Source organism: Chelonoidis abingdonii, chromosome 2, assembly GCF_003597395.2.
Source record: "Chelonoidis abingdonii isolate Lonesome George chromosome 2, CheloAbing_2.0, whole genome shotgun sequence".
NCBI classification, from domain to species: Eukaryota; Metazoa; Chordata; order Testudines; family Testudinidae; genus Chelonoidis; species Chelonoidis abingdonii.
In genome coordinates, this window is record NC_133770.1 from 41,729,814 (window position 1) to 41,753,071 (window position 23,258).

At 42.3% G+C, this 23,258-nt stretch overlaps 1 protein-coding gene across 1 annotated transcript in view; it reads right to left on the minus strand.

The window, feature by feature from the left end:
- The window catches only part of MALRD1 (MAM and LDL receptor class A domain containing 1), a 435,870-nt gene that overhangs the window by 313,371 nt on the left and 99,241 nt on the right, over nt 1-23,258 (minus strand). The window contains 2 exon segments of the mRNA XM_075061940.1: nt 18,299-18,720; nt 22,527-22,830. Coding sequence (XP_074918041.1) covers nt 18,299-18,720; nt 22,527-22,830 — 726 coding nt within the window.

A 23,258-nucleotide genomic window follows, 5' to 3' on the forward strand; every position in this document is an offset into this window, starting at 1 on the left:
AAGTCAAAATTACATATTGACTAAACCAAAACTGCTGAAACATTACAATGAGTAGCCCACATCTGAGTGCTGTATGGCCACAAATGAGTGGATTCTGGCCTTGAAACCAGGGTGTTCACTTGCAGGAAGATTACTCCCCTGGAGGAGGCTCCTCCAGTGACGTAGTCACCACTCCTATGTACTCCTCCTCTGGTATAAAGGGCATTGCCAGGACTTTCCTACGCCTCATCAATGTCTAGCTGCCATTTCATCCCTGCCTGCTGCTGTTAGCTGGCTAATCCAGGATCAGAGAAACATCAAAAGCCACTTTCATAGTCCTCCTGAGCTTCACTGAGCCCTCCTTCGCTTTGGATCTAGGCCTGTATGGAATATTGTGTTTGTTGCAAGTAAATAAAGAGTGTTGGCAGACTATATTAATTATAAATATGGCAACAGCATTTTCAACTCTATCTTCTGTAATTTTTAGAATGCAAATGTCTAAAAAACAACAGACTACAGAACAATATTTGTATTGGCTTCTGTTTTAAGTGATTCCCAAATACACTGTCTCTCAAGGCAATTCTTCACTTGAAGTTCATCTGCTAACTTTAAGGTCAATATTTACTTAATGGATCAGTAACTCTTGATGAGACCCTTCGTGGCTGTCAATCTAATTTGTATCACTAATTTGCAAACAAAATTCAATAAAGCCAGAGCTACTATAATTTTGTTACCTTCATTAAATTGTATTTCACTGTAACAAAAATATTTTAAATAGCTCCAGCTACAGTAACTATGACTGTTTTGCTGCATCACACATGGGACTGTACTATAACTGGTCTTTGCCAGGGTACATGGGAAAGCAGACTTTGCAAAGAGCCTTCACCGGTCATGGACACTACTCCACTGCAGTTGCAGCATATGGGAAGGCTACTCCCTGAGCACGTTCCCAAGGGGATGCATTGCTCCAAAGTTGTGGAAAGGAAGTTCAGCCATGACAGTCTCTCTCTCCTCTTTGCATTAGTCACTAAGCAAGTCAGATACATTGGGGGGAAGAAACGCACCATTTGCACTTCCTTCTGCCTACCAGGCCACTGAGAAAGGCATCGTGCCTGAACCTACCCAGAGGCAGTGGGGATCTGAACCTCTTCAATGTACGCCAGTGCCTAGTATCATTTATCTGTCAGTACGTTACAACAATATATAACTCAGTGTACTGGATGTACATGTCAGATGATGCAAACACTACACATAACACATTAAAATATAAAATGTATAAATAATGAACCAGTAATCTAACAAGATGCATGCTGTAATTTAACATTATCTTGACATATTTGGTCACATCCCAACCATTATCTCTGGTTGTTTAGTGAATAGTGCTCATGATGGGGTATCCCACACAAGCTCTGACTGAGTTTAAATGAGCCAATTAGTTTAAGGCTGCACCTCGGGGACAGTCAAGCTTGACTAATGAGCACTAATTAAAGATGAAGCCCAGCTGGGGAGGAGCAGTCTGGGCTTGTGTGATGCTTGGCAGACCAGGTGCCTGCTCATGTCAAGGCCCTTATGCCTCAACTGAACACTGACAAATGCATAACTGGAAACCAGTCTCGGTCCCCTGTGTGTTAGTATTGTTAAAATAGATATTAGGTTTACGAAAATATGTTTAGACTTTATAAAATGCTTGTAAGTTGCTGCATGCATTAATCTCATTTATAATATCTATATCCCATGTTATAAGGCAATATTTAAGTGTTTGCTTTGTAATTGTAAAAGTGTTTGCACTGAAACCATAAAAACATCAGTCAGGAGAGAAGCATTACCAAGTGTTGAAATACTATTTTACCACAGGAGGTATTATCTCCTGCCCAACAGAAGAAGGTCTATAGACACCAGGCAAACCTTGGTGGAACATCAGAAGACAAAAGACTTTGTTGATTGCTCCCCTGGATCCATGAACAGAAGATATGCACAAGGACTCACCCAACAGTTTGAATTCTGGGGGAAGAGAATAAAAATCCTTGGCAAGGGGAAACTGTTTCTATGCTGCTTGGACTTTGGGAGGGCAAGATTTCTAAGCATAAGCAAGGAATCCAGAGCTGCTTAGCCTGGGTTAGCCCTAGAAGACACATAGGATATGTCTAGACAGCAAGGAAAAAGCTGCAGCTTGCTTGTGCCAGCTGACTTGGGCTACCGTCGATCGGGCTCATGTGGCTGTTTCATTGCTGTGTAGACTTCTGGACTCAGATGGGTACCCAGGCTCCAGGATCCTGCAGGGCCGACGACAGGATTTTCTTTTCTGTGTAGACATACTCAGAGAGTTTGCATATTTCAGCAGCTTCTATTGCAGGGGTCGGCAAGTGATGGCACATGAGCTGTTTTTTAATGGCACACGACTGCCTGCTGGGACTCCGCGTGCCATTAAAAATCCTGCTGACGCGGCAAGCTGCAGGGTCCTCGCTCTCCGGCCAGAGCATCTGGCCGAGCGCAGCAAGCTGCTGGCCCCTACTCCGCCTTCTCCTGGCACCCTGGCGCTGCGCACAGCACTCTGGGGGCCGGGGCTGCGCGCTCCTGCGGAGCAGTGATTAGCTCCGTGGGGAGGGAGATGCTCCCCGCTTATCCAGAGCCCCACCACTCACGCAGCGCTCTGAGGGGCGGAGCAGGGCTGTGTGCGGGCGCGTGGAGGAAGGGTTCCAGGTGAGCAGGGAGTCTCATGGTAAGGGGTCTGGGGCCAGGGGTTGGGTAAGGGGTGGGGGCCATCAAGGGACAGGCAGCAGGGTGGGTGGGACCCCAGGGCGTGGTTAGGGGCGGGTGTCTCTGGAGGGGGCAGTCAGGGAGCAGGAGAGGTTGGATGGGGCATGAAAGTCCCGGGGTCTGTTAGGGGGTGGATAGGGGTCAGGGCAGTCAGGGGACAGGGAGCAAGGAGGGTTGGGGGGCAGTTAGGTTGGGGTGTATCTGGAGGGGGTGGTCAGGAGACAAGGAGCTGGGGAGGATGGATGAGTTGGGAGTTCTGAGGTGCTGTCAGGAGGCAGGGGTGTGGAGAGGGGTTGGGCAAGCAGGGAGCGGGGGTGGTTGTATGGGTCAAGAGTTCTGGGGGGGTCCTGTCAGGGGGCAGGGAGTGGTTGGATGGGACATGAGAGTCCAGGGGGTTCTGTCTGGGTGCGGGGGTGTGGGTAAGGGTTGGGGCAGTCAGGGGACAAGTAGGGGCTGGGTCCTAGGGAGGCAATCAGGGGACAAGGGACAGGGAGGCTTAGATAGGGGGTGGGGTCCCAGGAGGGGGTAGTCAGGACAAGGAGTGGGGGGGCATTGCGGGTTCTGGGGGGGCAGTCACACAGCCTTCTGCCCTGAGCCCTGCACCCCTCCACACACCCCAGGCCCCTGCCCTGAGCCCTGTACCATCCAGCCCTCTGTTGACTCCTTCACCCCCCACCCATGACCCTAGCCCTGACTCTGGCACCCCCACACATACCCAGCCCCCCTACCCGGACACCTGCACTCCCCCACATCCTCACTCCCACCCTGAGCACCAAATGGGAGCTCCTTCACCCCCACTCACATTCTCACCTGCACCCCTCACACCAAATGGGAGCTGCCCAGGTAAGTGCCTCCACACCCAAACCTCTTGCCCCAACCCTGAGCCCCCTCCCTCATTTTAGCTCCTGGCCTGTTCACCCCCAGCCCTGTGCTCGGTCCACTCCCACCCTCAGCTCAGTGCAGAGAGAGGAAGAGAATGGGCCAGAACCAGGGAGAAGGTAGGTACCCCCTGTATGTGGGCGGGGCCAGGACCCCAGACTGGCAGTGGGTTGAGTGGGTCCGGCAGCCAGGATCCCAGCTGGCAGGAACCAGCAAATGGAACCCCTGAGCGGCAGTGCACTGAGCGGCTCAGCCCACTGCCAGTCTGGGGTCCTGGCTGCTGGCCCCGCACAGCCCGCTGCTGGTCTGGGGTTCTGGCTGCCAGACCCTTCCCAGCTGGGGTCCTGGCTGCAGGCGCCATTCAGCCCACTGTCGGCCTAGGTGAACAGAACCCCAGACCAGCAGCAGTTTGAGTGGGCCAGTGGCGTAAGATCAACGTTCTAATTTAATTTTAAATGAAGCTTCTTAAACATTTTGAAAACCTTGTTTATTTTACAATACAACAATAGTTTAGTTACATAATATATAGACTTGTAGAGAGAGACCTTCTAAAAAACATTAAAATGTATTACTGGCACATGAAACCTTAAATTAGAGTGAATAAATGAAGACTCGGCACACCGCTTCTGAAAGGTTGCCGACCCCTGTTCTCTTGCATAAGACTGTAATTCATATGTGTGTGTTTACCTGCTACCCTGGTAAATATTTCTCTAATTTCTTTTTCTTAGTTAATAAATGTTTAGTTAGTTTATTATAGGATTGGCTACAAGCCTTGTTTTTGGTGTAGGATCTAAGGTGTAACTGACCTGGGGTAAGTAACTGGTCCTTTGGGACTGGGAATAACCTGAATATTGTTGTGATTTTTAGTGTAAGAGACCATCTATCACAAAGGCAAGCTTAACTGGGTGGCAAGATAGACCAGAGTACCCAAGGAGACTCTGTGACTCTATGTTAAGGCTGTTATAGTGCTTGAGGAGTTCACACTTGATATTTGCTTGGTAAAATCTAAGTATAGAACTCACAGCCAGTTTGGGGTTATGCCCTGCTTCTTAACAGTATGCCCTGAAATTGGTTTTCATGCTCCTGAGCCACTCCTGACAGCTTGACAACTTGTCTAAAGCCAGGGAGTCGAGAGACAGAAGCGGGTGGCAAGGAGAGAGTGTACAGTCACTCTCTGGGCACAGAGAAGTGGGTAGGATGAAGCCCAAAGGGGAGCCAAAGCCCTGAGATCCTGTCCCCGATGGAAGGGATATACCCAGATGTGTTCTGGGGGATGAAAGCCTGTGAAACACGATTTAGGAAGAAGCCAAGGGAAAGAGCAGTGATTGTTGAGACAGTGTAGACCTTGGCTGCTGATGATAGGGTCCCTGGGCTGGAACCTGAAGTGTTTGGAGGATCAGGCTCTTAAACTGCAAACCTCTTGGTCTTTACATTTGTTTCTGTACAGTGTTGGGCACCACCAAAGCACAACAAGTAAAAAAAAATTAGAGCAGATACCTGGCTTTCATTCTTGTCTATAAAGCATAGGCAATATATCCCCATAATCTTCAATCAATATTCAACTACTTTATGATACAATAGTATGTAATTGTTAGTCAAAACAGAATTATTATTATTATGTATTTAGTTATGTCTTCCTTAGTCATTTTTTAAACTAATAAAGTACTAAAGATATTTTACACCCAACTTTTTAGAAAATTATTGTGATTTTGAAGATGGAAGATACTAAAGAATATAAATCTATTTTTATTTTTTGGCTCGAGGGTTAGTTTTGGTTTCTCTTGCTCTTTGGGTTTTGTTTTTCATACCTTAATAACAAATGACATATATGGTAGCAAAATTATACCTGAATAATGAAAATTTTGAATAGCAGTAGCTAGCAATCTCTTTCAATATTGAATTTGCATATTTGAAAGAAGCTTCATAATCAGAATAGCCATTAGAGAAGGCCTGGGGTGATCATTGTGAAATAATCATAGAGGATTAGGGACATTAAATGACTCCCTACATCTTGCGATATCAGAGGGTTGTAATGATCTCTGTTTACAAAACTTACATAGGAATTAAATGTGAAATAGATCAGGGCAAAGTTGTTTTTACATTATAAATAACCTCATTAATTTTAAAATATGTCAGAATGTCCCTAGATATCATTTTAAAGGATACTGTAGGCATCTGATTTATATCCATTCTGTAACTTCCACTACTAAAAGGAAGAGGCCTGGGCTAATGAAGAATATTGTTATATATCACTTTATTAATTTAAACATAACATCATCACTTATTTTTGCCAAACATGGAGCAGTTTGAAGGAACAGAGCAAAACAATGACATTTATCTAACAAATAACTTTAATCAAAACCTGTCCTCTCTTCTGAGGTGAAATTGTGTCAGGCATTGATTTCCCACTGATGATAAAGCAAACACTGTGCATCATCAATATAAGAGAGCTATCCTGGACAATTCAATATTTTACTATGATTTCAAACTCTGCTCGTATGGAAAACATGAAATTGGACTGCTAAAGGAGATTAAGAAGATAAATACACTTACCACTTATATTTACTCATATTGGGATGAATGTCTTAGACCAGAAAAGTAATTTCTCTTACAAGGAATAAAGTTTGTCAGTTTTGAGAACTGAACTCTAGTTTCTCTGCTGTATTTTCAATATTATACAATGAGAATACCCAAGTGAGCTCTGTATGATCAAAGTTTGCTAAAATAACAATTGAAGAAGAATTACAGGTGAACATTCCATTCCATAACTGAATCTCTACCAACACAATGTGTAAAAAAAAAAAATAATAAGAATTTGTAGCAAAATAGTTTCTCTGTATTCAAACCAAAACCACATCTAGAAATTGCAAAAACTTGATTGTTCAGTTATTGCTTACATTACAAGATAAAGTCATAAGAAGAGATTAAATTATATAACTTTCCTTTAGTAAATACACCCAGATTCATTACAAACCACTGTGTCAACAATTCTGAAATCAAAGAGAACCCCAGTGTCACACTATTCTACAACTAAAACTGCATTTGATATGCTGTGTGTTTTGGACAGGTACTCTTAATTGTCAGTTAGTATATGAGAGTTAAGTTTAGTTTTTGGCTTCTGCCTTGCATTCCTTTCATTTAAATTAGTTACTTCTAAAACCACCTTTTACTTCACCCAGTTCTTCACTCATTCACTCCTTGTCAATTCATTGAGATCACATTTATCCCTTTGATGTGCAATATCTGATGGACCAGTGACAAAATAAACTATAGTCATCTTTTGACTACAGCTGGAACAAAGAGTTTTGGAGACGTTTAATGGTGTGAGAACAAGGCACCATTGGGCTGTGCTATGAGTGAGACAAGTCTCTGTGTGCTGTTTGCACTGGGCTCATGCCAGAGAACTCAACCAAAGGCCCTATAAATTTAATCTCAGTAGACTACCAACCCCAGCAGTGAGGATATGTTTTTTTCAAACTGCTAGCGAACTGGGGACTGCAAACATGGAAGTTTGAGAGGGAGAAAGGAGATGCCCTGCTGAACGAACAAGGTGCAAGTACTTATCTTGGGGTGACTGAGTTTGTTTAGCTTTTTGTGCTTTTCTTTCTCTTTCAGGTTATTTAAAGTTACAGGTTCAGCTGGGTTTGTGTGTTTGAGCACTGTTTGAGCCTTTGTCCCCGGATCATCCTTGATCAGCCTCAGTCAGCCTAATGATCACCCTCTGCATCGTGTGATTAACGAAGAGAAGGCCTAAAAAGCCAGAGGCTAAGCAACCCAGGGGAGCTAGCGAACAGGGAAGTCTGAGAGGGATTTTGCAAGGGGAAGCCCCAATATAATCATTAGGGTTGGAAAGGGCCTCATTGCCAGTGTCAACATTGCTCCTGCCTCCTCCACCTATATCCAGACAGAGAACCTAACCATGGATGCCTCTACCCAGATCCTGGTGTGAATTTGCAGAGACTGTGACCTGTATTTCCCACTCTCACAAAGCCAGGCGGGGGGACAACCTACTGTGAAAGGTGCCTGCTGGTGAAATCTCTCAGGAAGCAGGTGGGAGTGCTACAGAAGAAGCTATCTGGGCTGAGGAGCATCAGTCCCCACGAGGAATTCATTGAGAGTATTCACATGGAGATGTCTAAATCTGAGGAAGTTATCCAGCTAGAGAAGTCTGCTGTCAGGCCACCATGGGAGGAGGGTGTGATTCTGTCACAAGGAGGACACTGGCTGCTGGTTACTTCTGGCAGCAGGCAATGCTCCACCCGTACTCCCAATCCACCCACCAAAGTGATGAAGAACAGTTATGCTGCCCTGGCAATGAGCTGTGAGGAATAGCCCCCAAAGGTGGAGGAGGAGAAGCCATGTACTCCCAAGGCTGAGGGGATCGCAGCCACCACTACCAGGAGGAAATGTAGGGTAGTGGTGGTTGGTGACTCTCTTCTGAGGGGGACAGAGGCACCAATCTGTCAGCCTGACATGGCATCCTGGGAGGTATGTTGCCTGACGGGCGCCCATATCCAAGACATTACAGAAGGACTGCTGACGATCATCCGGCCTTCTGACTACTACCCAATGCTACTCATTCATATGGGCACTAATGATATTGCAAGGTATGACCCTGAGCAGATCAGGTGTGACTACAGGGCTCTGAGAGTAAGGGTGAAGGAGTTGGAGGTACAGGTGGCATTCTCTTTGATCCTTCCAGTCAAGGATAGGGGCCTGGGAGAGATCAGCACATCCTGGAGATGAATTCCTGGCTGTGAAGATGGTGTCACCAGGAGGGCTTCAGCTTCCTTGGCCATGGGATGCAGTTCTGGGAGGAAGGACTGATAAGCAGAGATGGGTTTCATCTATCAAGGAAGGGGAAGAGTATATTGGGATACAAACTGGCTAACCTACTGAGGAGGGCTTTAAATAAATTCAATAGGGGCAGGTGACAAAAGCCTATAGGTAAGTCAAAAACACAGAGACTTGGGAGAAGGGTTGGAATCTGGGGGAAGCAGGGACCATTATAGCAGGGATAAGGGAGAGACGAGAGAACATACGGGGAAAATCAAATCAGTATCTGAGATGTCTGTATACTAATGCAAGCAGTATGGGGAATAAGCAAGAAGAACTTGAAATGCAAGTTAACAAACACAACCATGATATATAGTTGGCCCAACAGAGATTTGGTGGGATAATACAGATGACTGGAATATTGGCATAGAAGGATACAGCTTGCTCTGAAGGAACAGGCAGGGGAGAAAGGGAGGTGTCTCCTTATATATTAAAAATGTATATGCTTGGACTGAGGTTGAGATGGAAATAGGAGACAGACTTCTTGAAAGTCTCTGGGTAAGGACAAAAGAGGTAAAAACAAGGGTGATGTCATGGTAGGTGTCTACTACAGACCACCTAACCAAGAAGAAGAGGTGGATGAGGCTTTTAAAAAAAATCATTCAAAGCACAGGACTTGATGATGATGATGATGGGGGACTTCAACTATCCAGACATCTGTTGGCAAAATAATACAGAAGGGCACAGATTATCCAAGAAGTTCTTGGAATATATTGAGGAAAAAAATTCATTTCAGAAGGTGGAGAAAGCTACTAGGGGAGAGGCTGTCATAGATTTGATTTTGCAAAATAGGGAGGAACTGTTTGAGAATTTGAAAGTGGAAAGCAGCTTGGGTGAGAGTGATCATGAAATGGTAGAGTTCATGATTCAAAGGAATGATGGGAGGGAAAACAGCACAATACAGACAATGTGTTTCAAGAAGGGAGACAAGCAAATTCAGAGAGTTGGTAGGTAAGGTCCCACGGGAAGCAAGCCTAATGGGAAAAAAGTTCAAGAGAGTTGACAGATTTTCAAAGAGACATTATTAAGGGTACAAGAGCAAACTATCCCACTGTGACATTCTGTACCTTGGGGGAGCGCCCTTTAACCACCATATTCCTCATTTATATATGATTGTGATCCTGCATATAAAGCTGTCCATGTGAGGTATCAGGGGAAAGGTTATAATCGCTTAAATCATTTTTCTATCCATATATGTATATCATTAATGCATATTAAGTTATGAGAATTGTGTTATATGGTTGTCACTAAAACATGTTGTAACTTGGGGAGTCAGCCAGATATTAGCCCCCCAGAGACAATAGGGAGGAAAGTAACTAACACCCAAGTGGGGTATCAAACAACCCATCAACAGCCATTGTCTAGCAAGGAAGCTACAATTCAATGACTCACCTGCATAAGACCAAACCAGGGGAATTGCTCAACCTTGTCTGGGGACTCAGTAATGCCTTGACTTGTGTGTTCAACAAGCACATGAGACTGAGGGTATAAGACAGAACACAGCAGGCCCATGCTTCCCTTTCTCCTGCCCACACCCATGCTGCAAGCAAGGACACTGAGGGAGAAGAGATTAGCCCAGATTTCATGGGTGAAATCTGTGTACTGTGAATTGCAATATCCAGTGAGATGAGAAAAACTGCTTAATCTAGATGTTGCCCAGTCTAATAGGGTTAAGAGTTTAGACTACGTGCTTATATTTTATTTTATTTTGGTAACTAACTCTGACTTTTTACCTATCACTTAAAATCTATCTTTTGTAGTCAATACATTTGTTTAACTGTTTATTTTTACCAGTGAGTTTGCTCATTTTAAGCAGTGCAAGAAGGTATATTCCAGAGGTACAGTGCTAGAAGCAGGGGGGATTTGGCTCTGGTGCCTTTATCTATGTGATTCATGAGTGGTTCTGGAAGCAATCATGCAATCTAGCTGGCTGTGGCGTCTCCATATGCGGTTGTGCTGAGTGAAAACAGCACTTGGAGGTGTTTGCTGTTGACCACTAGCAAGGCATTGAGACAGACAACCCAGGCTGGAGAGAGTTAAAGGGGTATAGAGGACCCACAGTCCCAGGCTGTACCGAGGGGATCCCGACACATCCACTGCCATAGGAAAAGTATGGCAAGAGACAACCCTGGCTTAATCAGGAAATCTTCAAGGACCTGAAACTCAAAAAAGAGTTCTATAAAAAGTGGAAACGAGGTCAATTTACAAAGGATAAATGGAAACAAATAACACAAGTAAGTAGGGACAAAATTAGAAAGGCCAAGGCACAAAAAGAAATCAAACTAGCTAGAGTTTGTTTCAGTTTTCACCAAAAGGTTAGTACCATTTGGACATTAACATTGTGAATGCCAGTGAAAATGAGGTAGGATCAGAGGCTAAAATAGAGAAAGAACAAGTTTAAAAATTACGTAGACAAGTTAGATGTCTTCAAGTCACCAGGATCTGATGAAATACATCCTTGAATACTTAAGAGGCTGACTGAGGAAATATTTGAGCCATTGGCAATTATCTTTGAAAAGTCATGGAAGACTGGAGAGATTTAGGGCAACATGGTGGGATGTCTGCCTCACACTGACATAAAAGGGAATAAAGCAGCCCCAGGAGACAGCCAGTTAGGAAAGAGCTTGTAGAGACAGCCAATCAGGGCCAGGCTGGGCCATAAGAGAAGGGCTGCTGACCAGAGCAGCTTCAGTCACTCTCTGGAGTTTGAGGAGGGAGGATTGGCTGCCCTGAAGGAGGGAGAAGAGATAGCACTATGGTCAGAGCAGTGCTGGGCACGTCAGAGGAGCATGAGTGAGCTCCTGGCACACTGCTGCCCGACTGAAACCCAGATATAAGGGTGGAGAAGGTGCTAGGGCTGCAGGGAAGTGGCCCAGGGAAATAGATTGTGGGGGTTGGAGGTGATGCAGCGCATGACTGCTGGCTAGAGGGTCACTGGGCCGAGACCTGGAGTAGCAGGCTTCCTCTCTCCCCGGCCTCTTTGGCCCCACTTGCCACTGAGAGGAGTGGCTAGAGTCTGGGCTGCCGTTTGCCACTGACGCAGATGGCTAGACCCTGGACTGCAGCCTGCCACTGAGAACTTAGTGGGGCACAGCAGGAGGGCTGTGTCCAGAAGAGGACACTACAGTCCTCAGAGTGACACAGGTCCTGATGATGGTGGTGAGATGCCACTAGATGAAGGCGCACTGGTGAACCAGAGCTAATTCCCAGGATGACCACCAGGAGGCACCGCAGTGGTGAGTACTACCCCATTACAGGCAAATATAGTGCCAATCTATAAAATGGGAAATAAGGACAACCAGGGGAATTACAGACCAATCAGCTTAACTTCAGTACCTAGAAAGATAATGGAGCAAATAATTAAGCAATCAATTTGCAGACACCTAGAAGATAATAAGGTGATAAGTAACAGTCACCGTGCATTTGTCAAGAATAAATCATGTCAAACCACACTAATAACTTTCTTTACAAGATAACAAGCCTTGTGGATAGAAAGGAAGCAGTAGATGTGGTATATATTGACTTTAGTAAGTCTCTTGTTACTGTCTCGCTTGACTGCCTCATAAACACACTAGGGAAATACAACCTAGATGCATAACTAGTTGGAAATCCTTTCCCAGACAGTAGTTGTCAGTGATTCACAGTCAAACCGGAAGGGCATATTTAGTGGAGTCTCACAAGGATCATTTCTGATTAGGAGGATAGGATTTAAATTCATAATGATCTGGACAAACTGGAGAAATGGTCTGAAGTAAATAGGATGAAATTCAATCAGGACAAATGCAAAGTAGTCCACTTAGGAAGGAACACATACAAAATGGGAAATGATTGTCAAGGAGGGTGTCATAAACAGATAGCTAAGGGTTAATGTTTCTTTCACCTGTAAAGGGTTAACAAAGAGAACCAAACACCTGACAAGAGGACCAATCAGGAAACCGGATTTTTCAAAGCTTAAGGGAGGATTTGGGTTTTTTTCTGGTCTTGGGTTTTTTCTGTTCTGTGCTCTCTCAGCTTGAGAGGATCTATTTCCAATCTTTCTATCTTCTGTTTCCCAGTTGTAAGTCAAGGTAGCAAAAGTATAGTTTAAATTGTTTTGCTGTATTTGCATCTGTGTATCTGGCTGGTGGAATCTTTATGTGTATTTGGCTATAAGTACTTTAAATGTATTGTTTTGGGGTAAGGCTGTTTATCCCTTTTCTATTGTTTATTCATTCTATAAAGAAAGCCCTGTATCTTAACATCTAGGTTACAGAGAACTGTTTATCTATTCTTTCTTCTTTTTTTATTTAAAAGTTTTGCTTTTTAAGACCTGTTGATTTCTTTTTCTAGTTGACCCACCAGGAAATTGTGGGAAAGGAAAAACAGGGGGGGAGGGGAAAAGCTGCTCTCTGTGTTTAACTCTCCTAGTGTCCAGGGCGGGAAGAAGCTACGGGGAAGAGAGATAGAATCTTTTCTGTTTCCTTGTCTTTGGGGTTTTGCTGTTGTGGAGAGAGAGGAGACATGCTTCTTGATATTGTGATGTAAGAGGTTGCATCAGTAACTCTCAGGTTAGCCCAGAGAGGAAATTCTGGTGAGGTGGGGAATGGTTTATTCCCTTTGTGTAAGACTCAAGCCTCTGAGTCTTGGGGTCCCCCAGGCGAAACGTTTTGGGGAGACCAGAGTGAGCCAAGACACTGGAAATTCTTGGCTGGTGGCAGCAAGATCAGATCTAAGCTGGTAAAAGCTTAGAGGGTTCATGCTAGCTTCTCAGTTTATGAACGCTAAGGTTCAAATCTGAGTAGGAAGCTATGATAGAGGGAGTGTTGCGGAAAGGGATCTGAGGGTCATAGTGGATCACAAGCTAAATATAAGTGAACAATGTAACACTATTACAAAAAACCCAAAGATTCTGGGATGTATTAGCAGGAGTGTTGAAAGCAAGACATGAGAAATAATTCTTCCACTCTACTGTGCTGATTAGGCCTCAACTGGAATATTATGTCCAGTTGTGGGTGTGGACAAATTAGAGAAAGCGGATAAAAAGATGTAGACAAACTAGAGAAAGTCCCCAAAAGAGCAACAAAAACAATAAAAGGTCAAGAAAACATAACATATGAGGAAAGATTGAAAAAATAGAGTTTGTTTAGCCTGGAGAAGAGATGACTGAGAGGGGACACGATAACAGTTTTCAAGTACATAAAAGGTCGTTACAAGGAGGAGAGAGAAAATTTGTTCTCCTTAACTTCTGAGGACAGGACAAGAAGCAATGGGCTTAAATTGCCACAAGGGTGTTTTAGGTTGGACATTAGGAAAAACTCAACTGTCAGGGTGGTTAAGCACTGGAATAAATTTCCTAGGGAAGTTGGAGATTTTTAAGAGCGGGTTGGACAAATACCTGTTAGGGATGGTCTAGATAATATTAGTCCTGCCTGGAGTACAGGCGGCTTGACTAGATGACTTCTTGAGGTCCCTTCCAGTCCTACGATTCTATAATCCATGGCTCCAGTATCCTTTCCTCAGATCAGCAGATTATTACATGTTTTTTTAAAAACATCCAGTCTATTGGCTTGATTGTGATATCACTTATATCTGCTCTTTTTTTGGCCTACTTTCCATAATTAAAAATAATATTAACATATGGCCCTTTATTGTTTATAATTCACAAGTTGTGTTTCTTTCCTAGAATGTAGAGGACATCTAAGTACACAAGTGATAACCATCTATGAGGAAAAAGGAAAAAAATGAGGGGAGGAAAGGGAATTTTTCTTCTTATGTGTTCTTTACCTACACGTACAGTTGGTCAAAAATTTTCAGACAAAAAGTTTTTTCATCAAAATCAATATTTTCTATCACAAAATGTTGATTTCTATGAATTTTTTCAATTTTCCAAATGCATATCTCCAAGCTAATATAAATATTTCCTTTCAAAATATTGATTTGATCTGAAACATTCCATTGATGTGCACATGGAAACAATGAGACACAGATATCCTAATATGGTTAAATGCAAAGGCTGCAACTTTACTTAAAACTACAGTATTACCCAACTGGAGTGACAACCCAAAAATACTCAGCAGGGTTGTTCCAGTGCTGATCTCAAAGGGCACCAAAGGCCCTCATGTACTACAATCCTGAGATTGAATGTGAAGGCCATGCCCCCTCTATACTCTTAGGTCTGGCTCAGGGCCTCAGCTGGAAGCCAGTCTTGACCCATCCATTCCTCCACACCAGAAATAGGAGAGAGAAGACAAAGGGAGCCACAAGCTGCATGATACATAAAGGCAAACCCAATGTGCAAAATCATGCCCAGAACCAATACCCAAGCAGATTACTGAGTTACAGAGACCTCAGTCACACCTTTTCTAACCAAACCACCACATGCATCTGCCAAAGTTGTGACAATTATAACTTCAATGCCATAAACATGCCAGATGGAGGGTAAAAAAAATCCACACGGAAGTTTGCCAGTTTTGTCATATGGGAAAAATCCTTTCCAGAACATAAAACTGGTGACCAGCCAAGCCCCCAGACTCAACAGAGATCCAGAAAGGGTGGGGCTGAAACAGGAAGTTCACAATGAGCAAACAGTATCAACTCACTCCCCCTCCCCGCACGCTTCAGGGAGCCACTAAGTGGGAGCCAATCACATGGATGAAGCACCATCACCACCACCCAGCGTGTATTTTGAAACTACATATTTTGTTTCTAATTGACATTTTGTTGTAATTGAAAATGTCAGCAATCAGAAGAACAAGCTGTTTCCTATGCAACTTGGAACATGCATTATCACTTGTGCTTTTCTAATTCCAAACATGATTTTCAAAATGAGATGGTTTTGGCTGGAAGAAGGGTAGACAACCTGGCAGCAAAATTCAGTCAAGAACAGTAGTGGGCAGAGGAATGAGCCATAGCTATTGATCTAACTGACCTAGTAGACTTCTCCTTCCCAAAGCAATTAAATTCCCAAATGAATAATCAAGGTAGGTGAAAGGCTCGCTCTACAACACATGGCCAGTGCAACAATTGACAAAAACTGAACAACTCAGTAACAATTTCCAACTCTGAGCAATATCCAAGGCACTCAATATCATGCTGATGTTTTCTCTGCCTATTACTCCCCTTTTTACACCAAACCTGGCCCTAGGGCTTTCCCTGTTACCCCCTTTGACCTGCGAGCTAGTCAAAATTCAGGGCTCCAAACTGGGAAGTTCCAGTTGAAAGTAAAAATTTATGGTGACTGGTATCTTCTTGATGCAATCTTCTTCATTTCAAGGAATGTACAAAGTCCTGACTCCAAACACAGAATGAACCAAGAATAAGAGGAACAGTTTCTTAGCTTGCAGCCCTCAAGCCTCTTTACCCAGTACCAGACCCAAAGCTCTCTCTAACTTTTTCCTGAATCACACTGTGCTTACAGGCTCCTGCATGGCTTTCTTGCCGCTCCTTCTCTCTGTTCTTGTCTGTTCTCTGTTTCTGTCTATTCTCTCTGACACCCCCATCCACGTGGACACAATACCCACCTGGTGCTAGTTTCTGGACAGACTCTGTTAGACTTTGTTTTGGATGCGACTCCTTAACAGTCTCTTACAACTATCTTAAATGGATTCATTTACATATAAAAGTTTGAGTGAGGTTTTAATTCAATCCATAACAAGATCATACTCAGTTCATAACACTCTGTACAGGAAGGAAAGATAGGAGAGCCCTGTGGTGCTGTCACAGTAAATGTTCTCACTAACTCAAAACATCTTCCTAACCCGAATCAAGTACTTGTTTATGACTATTGATTTTGGAGTTCTTTAGACAAACAATTAAGCATCCAACATACTTCCTTTCTATGCAAAAAAATAAAAAGAACTATGCATGCGGAACTTGCACAAAGAGGAACTAAAAGATGTTCAAACTCCAATTTAAATGCAGTGCACATTTCAATTCAATTCAAAGTCAAGTGTTTCCATATTTAGGGCCTGGTTCACTTCTCACAGACACAGGTATAAATTATGAGTAACTCCTTTCAAAACAATGAATTTATCCCAGTGTGAAACTGGTAGAAGTGAGAGGAGAATCAAGCTGCCAATGTGAAAAATGCCTTTCACATTCTTCCAAGTAGGTTGCATACTACATGCAATAAAAACAAATCCAGATGTCACACCACAAACAGCATGGTATATACTACTGGCATTAATGTTTAGATATCAATATATTATGTAGTAGGCTAAATTAATATAGAAAATGAGGTATGAGAATGAGTTTTAGTTCCAAGTTTTAAGAACTAGATACATGTTTGTGTATACACAGATTCTACTGTAGTTACACTCTGCCCTAGAGTAACTTGTTCTCATTCACAATAAGGACTGGTTTACACTACAGATTTAGATCAATGTAACTCTGTAATTGTCTACACTGAAATGTAGCTCCCTTCGGTGCTCTATGTAGGTTCCATCAACTTCCACCTCTCTGAGAGGTGCAGCACTTAGGTCAATTTAGTTAAGTTGACACTTTGGCCTGGTCTACACTAGGGAGCGGGATTGATGTAAGATACGCAACTTCAGCTACATGAATAGCGTAGCTGAAGTCAAAGTATCTTATTTCGACTTACCTCCCATCCTCATGGCGTGGGATCAATGGCTGCGGTTTCCCCTGTTGACTCCGCAACCGCCGCTTGCTCTGGTGGAGTTCCAGACTCTATGGGAGCACGTTTGGGGATTGATATATCGCGTCTAGATGAGACGCGATATATCAATCCCCGATAAATTGATCGCTACCCGCCAATCCGGCAGGTAGCGTAGACATATCCAGTGTTAGTGTAGATACTGCATTGGTTATATTGACTGTTGCTGCCTTCAGAAGCCATCCCACAATGAACCACACTGACAGTTAAATTGGTGCAAGTCCTCCTAGTCAGGAACTGCACCAATGACACATGGAGCATAGTGTGGATGAGCAAAAGCGATTTAATTACTGCAGTGGCTGTACATTGACATAACTTAGGGAAATTTATTTTTGTAGTGTAGACTGTAGTGCAAAGGGGCCTTAAATGGATGTAAACCTTTATGCCCACACTAAGGTTTCTCTAAATAGCCAAAATGATGTAACAAGGCCTTAATGTCAATGAGAATCTGGCCTTTTGTCCCTAAACATAGTCCTTATGGAAACAAAACATGGCACCATCTTACCTCTAATATTGCCTTAGATCAGTTAAATAAAGGAATTCATTTTTTGCTAATATTTTCTTTTCAATTAATTTTCTGATTAATTGGCATCACACAGTCAAATGAATGAACATCTCGAATACATTTGCAAGAATACCAATCCCAATATGAACCACAAGACAAAGTAAAATAAATGTTTTATGATAGATAGAGCATTTTTTTTTAAAAAAGGACACTGGATTTCCAGCTGTGCTCTATAATAAATTTGTATTCCACTAACTGATACCTACTTTTCAACCAATGAGCATTAGGCTCTTCACCCAAATATTTTGATGGGATATTCAGTTTAATGTTGTGTAGTGAAAGGTTTTTTACAAAAAATAAAAAGATAAGCTGTTCCATATTCCCAATTGGCTTTGCAGTCAGCACAAGCATAGTTTCATTGTATTCAATACTGAAAGAACCAAGTAACAGCTATTTCAAAATACCATGTGTTCATCTTCAAAGATGATAACCAGGCATTTTGGTATGGGGCAATGTGGCTGCAGCAGAACAAAATGTTTGGGAACATATTTAATCAAATGACAAATGTGTTTCAAAGTAAATTTGATCAGAGTCTTACTTACGTTTGGCTTTAGTTTACATTCGTGTAATCTCTCATTCTCTCAGCCTTTTATGGTGCTCAGTAAATAGATTATAGACCAAAAGAATCATACCTGAAAAGGCTTAGCACTTGTAATATTGAGTATTTGCCGTATCCATCTGTTCCCTTGATTTCCAAACTTCTGCCACAGCAGATGACCCTTTGAGTTGCTCAAAATTCTCCAGAAGACTGACAGCTCATAAATGTGTTTTCCAAACATATGATAATGAAAGCGGAAAATACAGCTTTTATTGCCACCAGTGGAAGTGTCATTAAAAATCAGACTCAGCAAAACTGCTCTATTTTGGAAGACTTGCGGTTCTGAGGATTCTATGTATAGATAATGCCCCTTGACTATACCCAAAGTATGATCCTTTATTGGTCCTGTGGCAAATGTGGAAGTTGGGCCCTGGTTTCTGGTCCAGTCAAAGTTGTCATCCATGTTCTGGTTTCAGTTGCATAGCCCATTTTCAAAATTACACTGTAGCTCAGGTTCTGAAATATTTAAATACAAACCTTGTCAAATGAAAGCAATATGCTACATCAAACAACGTGATCTACTAGAATTTGCTTTTTCTTCTCAGAGTTAACCTCAATGTAATTAATTATGTTTAAACAAGTCTGAACAAGAAACAAGGACTAGATGCATTCCTCACATATATGTGGCAAAATACACATACTCAATGGGAGTTATGCTAAAGTATCATGGTAAATTCTGGCCCTAAATTGAAACTTGATTGGACAAACCACTAGAAAAAATATACTGTAGAAAAGTGGTTCTCAACATTTCCAGACTACTGTACCCCTCTTAGGAGTCTGAAGCCAGAGTCCTGCCACCTTGAGAGTAAGCCCAAACCCCACTGCACAGGGCTGAAGCATGTAACTTAGCTTCATGGGGCCCAGGCAGTTGCCCTGCTTGACATCCCTTAACACCAGTACTGCACTGCAATTAGGTTTTAAACTCTTACTATCCTTCAGTACTCATACTAATTTTTGGGGAGGGATAGCTCAGTGGTTTGAGCATTGGCCTGCCAAACCCAGTGGTGTGAGTTCAGTCCTTGAGGGGGCCACTTAGAGATCTAGGGCAAAAATCAGTACTTGGTCCTGCTAGTGAAGGCAGGGGGCTAGACTCAATGACCCTTCAGGGTCCCTTCCAGTTCTCAGAGATAGGAGCTCTCTATTATTTAATTTTTTAATTTAATTAGATATAGGCCAAGAAGCTAATGTTTGGGTCCAGATTCAGATAAGTTTCAGGCTAGAATTCAGGGTTAGAGGCCAAATTGAATGAAGGTTCAAGTTTGGTTGCAATGGTGCCAAAATGTAATGAGCTTTTCTTGCAAGATTTCAGCCCCAAATGACAGAAATCTCCTGGTCGTATACATTCAGGGCTCTGTTTACCATTGGAAATGTTATATTAGTTCAACTTCTTACCCTGGGAATTCGGGGAAGAAAAAATAAATAGAAAAGCAAAAGCAGTGAAAGTGTATGGGAACGTGAGAGAAAGGAGGACACCTTTGTACAGAACCTACAGTGTGGATACAGAATCATAATCATCAATACACCATAGAGTGTGTACTCATGTTGAGAACAGCTCACAAAACTTTGTGCAACAGTAATAAACTTTATTAAAGGAAAAATGAAGTGATTAATTCTAATAACCCAGAAAGATTAAGGTCACATATTAAAGGCTTCTCATCCTAGCCTCCATTTGTGCACACACCAATTTACAACCTGCCCTCCAATTGTGTGCCCTCCTCTTAGCTCCTCCATCCTACTGCGGCTTCCTATTGCACCACCACCATGAAGCCTCTTCCTCTTGACTTGTGTACCAGATTAGATTTTCCCCAGGATCAGTCTCAGTGTCCAGCTGCTTTACATAGCCAACGTAAATTAACATTAGTATCAGGACTCAGGAAATGAGGCAAAATTAAATCTGTTTAGTAATTTTAATTTTTTACACTAAGTTATATATTAGCAAAAACATGATTGATGAGTCACAATTTTTTCCATTAGATGAAGGAATAATCTATTTTAAAATTAACAGAAGTTTTGCATTAACACTGCACCTTTTCACCTCTGTACAGGATTAAATGCTACCTGACAAAAATAAGCTATTTGATTTAGGAAAGCAAGAAATGTTGCTGTTCAGGAATGAAAATGATAACAGAGTGAGCACATACCAAAGAAAGCATAAGCCTCATTTGATGCCTCTTCACTTGTAAATTATCTGGCCTAACTGTGACTTGAACTGGAGATGTATGGATCACAAAGTGATCATGGTAGCAAATGAGATAGAGGAGACTCTACACAAGATATCATTTGTAGTAAGAGCGGCACCTTCCAAAAATTCAACCACTGGAAGCGTAAAACCATCACAAATCTCCCTCTATGCGAAGAGTTCTCCCCTGCTACTGTAACTCACTTTGATCTGCATAATTTAGACACCTCAGGATGTGATAATGTATTTGCTAATTATTAATTTTGCTATATATTAATGTTCTTCTTGCCTTAAAATTTATGAGTGAATGCATGGAGGGAACGCCAACAGCAGCGGGGTTCTGAAACACTGAAAGGTGAATACCATGAATGTGAATATACAGCAGCTTTTCTTCATTTTAAGAGTTCTTCCTTTGAGGGGGATAGTTAATCTCACTGTCACTACTATAACTGATTTATGACACTACACCCCACATCCATACCCATGGGGGTATGATTATGATATGATTATGACATAATTATGACTCATCTTGTACACATTGCATCATGTAAGGTGTTATTGGAAAAGTTATGATTTGCTGAATATGATAATCCTATTTGTATGCATGTATCCTTTTTGGGCCTGAAGTTATGATATTGACTATGTATCTATTTTAAATGTGGTTACACTTGAGTGACATCCACGAGGCAAAATACTTCTAGCCTAGACATCCTGAGAACCCTCCAGACAGCCTGTAAGTAATGGCTGCTATGTCTCATCAAGGTTTGCAAGGGCACGTGACCAGATCATATAACACTGATCTCCATTTTGGGTGCCTGTATTTTTCCACAAACTGGTCTGAGACCCAAGTTTGAAACAAATGATTTCCGCTATATGGAAAAGCTATATAAGGCAGGGAGTGCCATCATCTGTTCTTCTTCACTCCCCAACTCAATGCCTGAGGGAAACTCTGAAAGAAAAGGACTTGGAACAGGGGTGGGGAGCCCAAGCTGCAAAGCAGGTGCAGCTTGTGCCTTGAGAATCTGCAAGTCTGCTTGTATCATCAGTCAGGGTGAGAAATTGCTAATTCATATCCAATCTTTCCGGTATCCAAGGTTTCGCTTGCGGTTTTATTTACTAGGTAATCTGATTTGATCTGTTTGCTATCACTTATAATCACTTAAAATCTATCTTTTGTAATTAATAAACTTGTTTTATGTTTTAATCTAAACCAGTGTGCCTTTAAGCGAAGTGTCTGGTGAAAAATCTAAGCTTAATTAACACAAGTTTGTTGCATATTCCTCTCCATTTTGAAGGAGAGGCAAACTGAGTAATACATTTGTATTGGTCAGAGTTTTGATCAGGGCAGGACAGTACAGTTCTAGTGTTCTAGCTTGGGAAGCTGAGCGTTATCTTGACTGTAGCCTCTCTATTGTTAGTTCATGTACTGGCTGGCCAAAGCCTGCATGTAACTGCAGCTAGGTGTGTCCCTGCCTCTGTGAATGCTGGTGGTAGTGTAGGACTGGGAGCGGTCTGTAGCCTGTCACAGCAGCACAGTGCTGAGAGGGAGCCCAGGCTGGTGAGTCAGAGGACTCAGTGGAACCCCAGTTCCAGGTGGTACCCTGGGGCGGGAGAGGGGGAGAACCATCTCACTATTACCTCCATCATATACAGAATTGGGGGATATTATTCCCCACAGTATGTCAACATCTTATATGAATATAGATTTTCACCATACTTCATCTATTTTAGGAAAGTTAACATATTAAACAACGACAACAACCAAAAATCCTAGCACACATCATACTACCACTCTGAGAATTATATTCTGAACAAGCAGTGCCTTTCTATATTTCATAGAAAATACAGAAATATGGCCTCATTTCTATTAAGACGATTGGTCTATATGTATTTATTTTCATTTTCTACAAGGGCTAAACTTCCTGGGCTCATCAGGTATATATGGCACCAGTCAATCATTTTAAGATTGTATTTCAACAACAGATTTATTCATCCCTAGTGTAAGCAATGCAACTGCCAGGTCTTAAATTGGTCATTATTATTACTTTGTTAATGGACAAGGAACAGAACTGAAAGTACTTACTGCAATTTTCCTCATCAGAACCATCCCCACAATCATCCACGAGATCACACACCAATAAACTGTCGATGCAAGCCTTTGTGTCTCGGCACCAGAAACGATCAGGACCTTCACAGCTTACTGTTGGAGGTGGAAGAGCACAGTTCTCAAAATGTATATCATCAATTGCTGAGACACCATCATAAAATCCAAGGCTGACTTTATACAGTGATAATTGGAAGGGCCATGGTAGGTGGCCAAGCTGAATGAAAGCCTTTAACCACTGCTCTCCTTGATTATAGTACACCCTCCAGAGGACAGTATAATTCTATGGAATTTAATGGAATCACCCCTGGAATGAAGTCAGTCCACAGTGCCTACATCCAGTTCAGCAGCAATTAATACCATTCTGTATGTGATCTCATTGTCATATCATAGCTATATTAGTTTATCTGCTCTGGCAGACTTGGCTGATATATGAATCATGGACACTTCTGAACAAGTTAAGACTATGATGGAGGAAGGATTCTTAATTAAGTTAGAATCCACAACTGTATAGAGAAATTCTCCTTCATAGTAAGCAATTAACACAACACACAGGCAAAATATTAATTGTATGAATGTAAGTCAACAGATAAATTTAAAGTTTAATTAAAGGAAAACAAAGCATCTGATGTATCCAAGAACTGGGATTATTTAGTCTGCAGAAGAGAATGAGGGGATTTGATCATTTCTTTCAACTACCTGAAAGGGGGT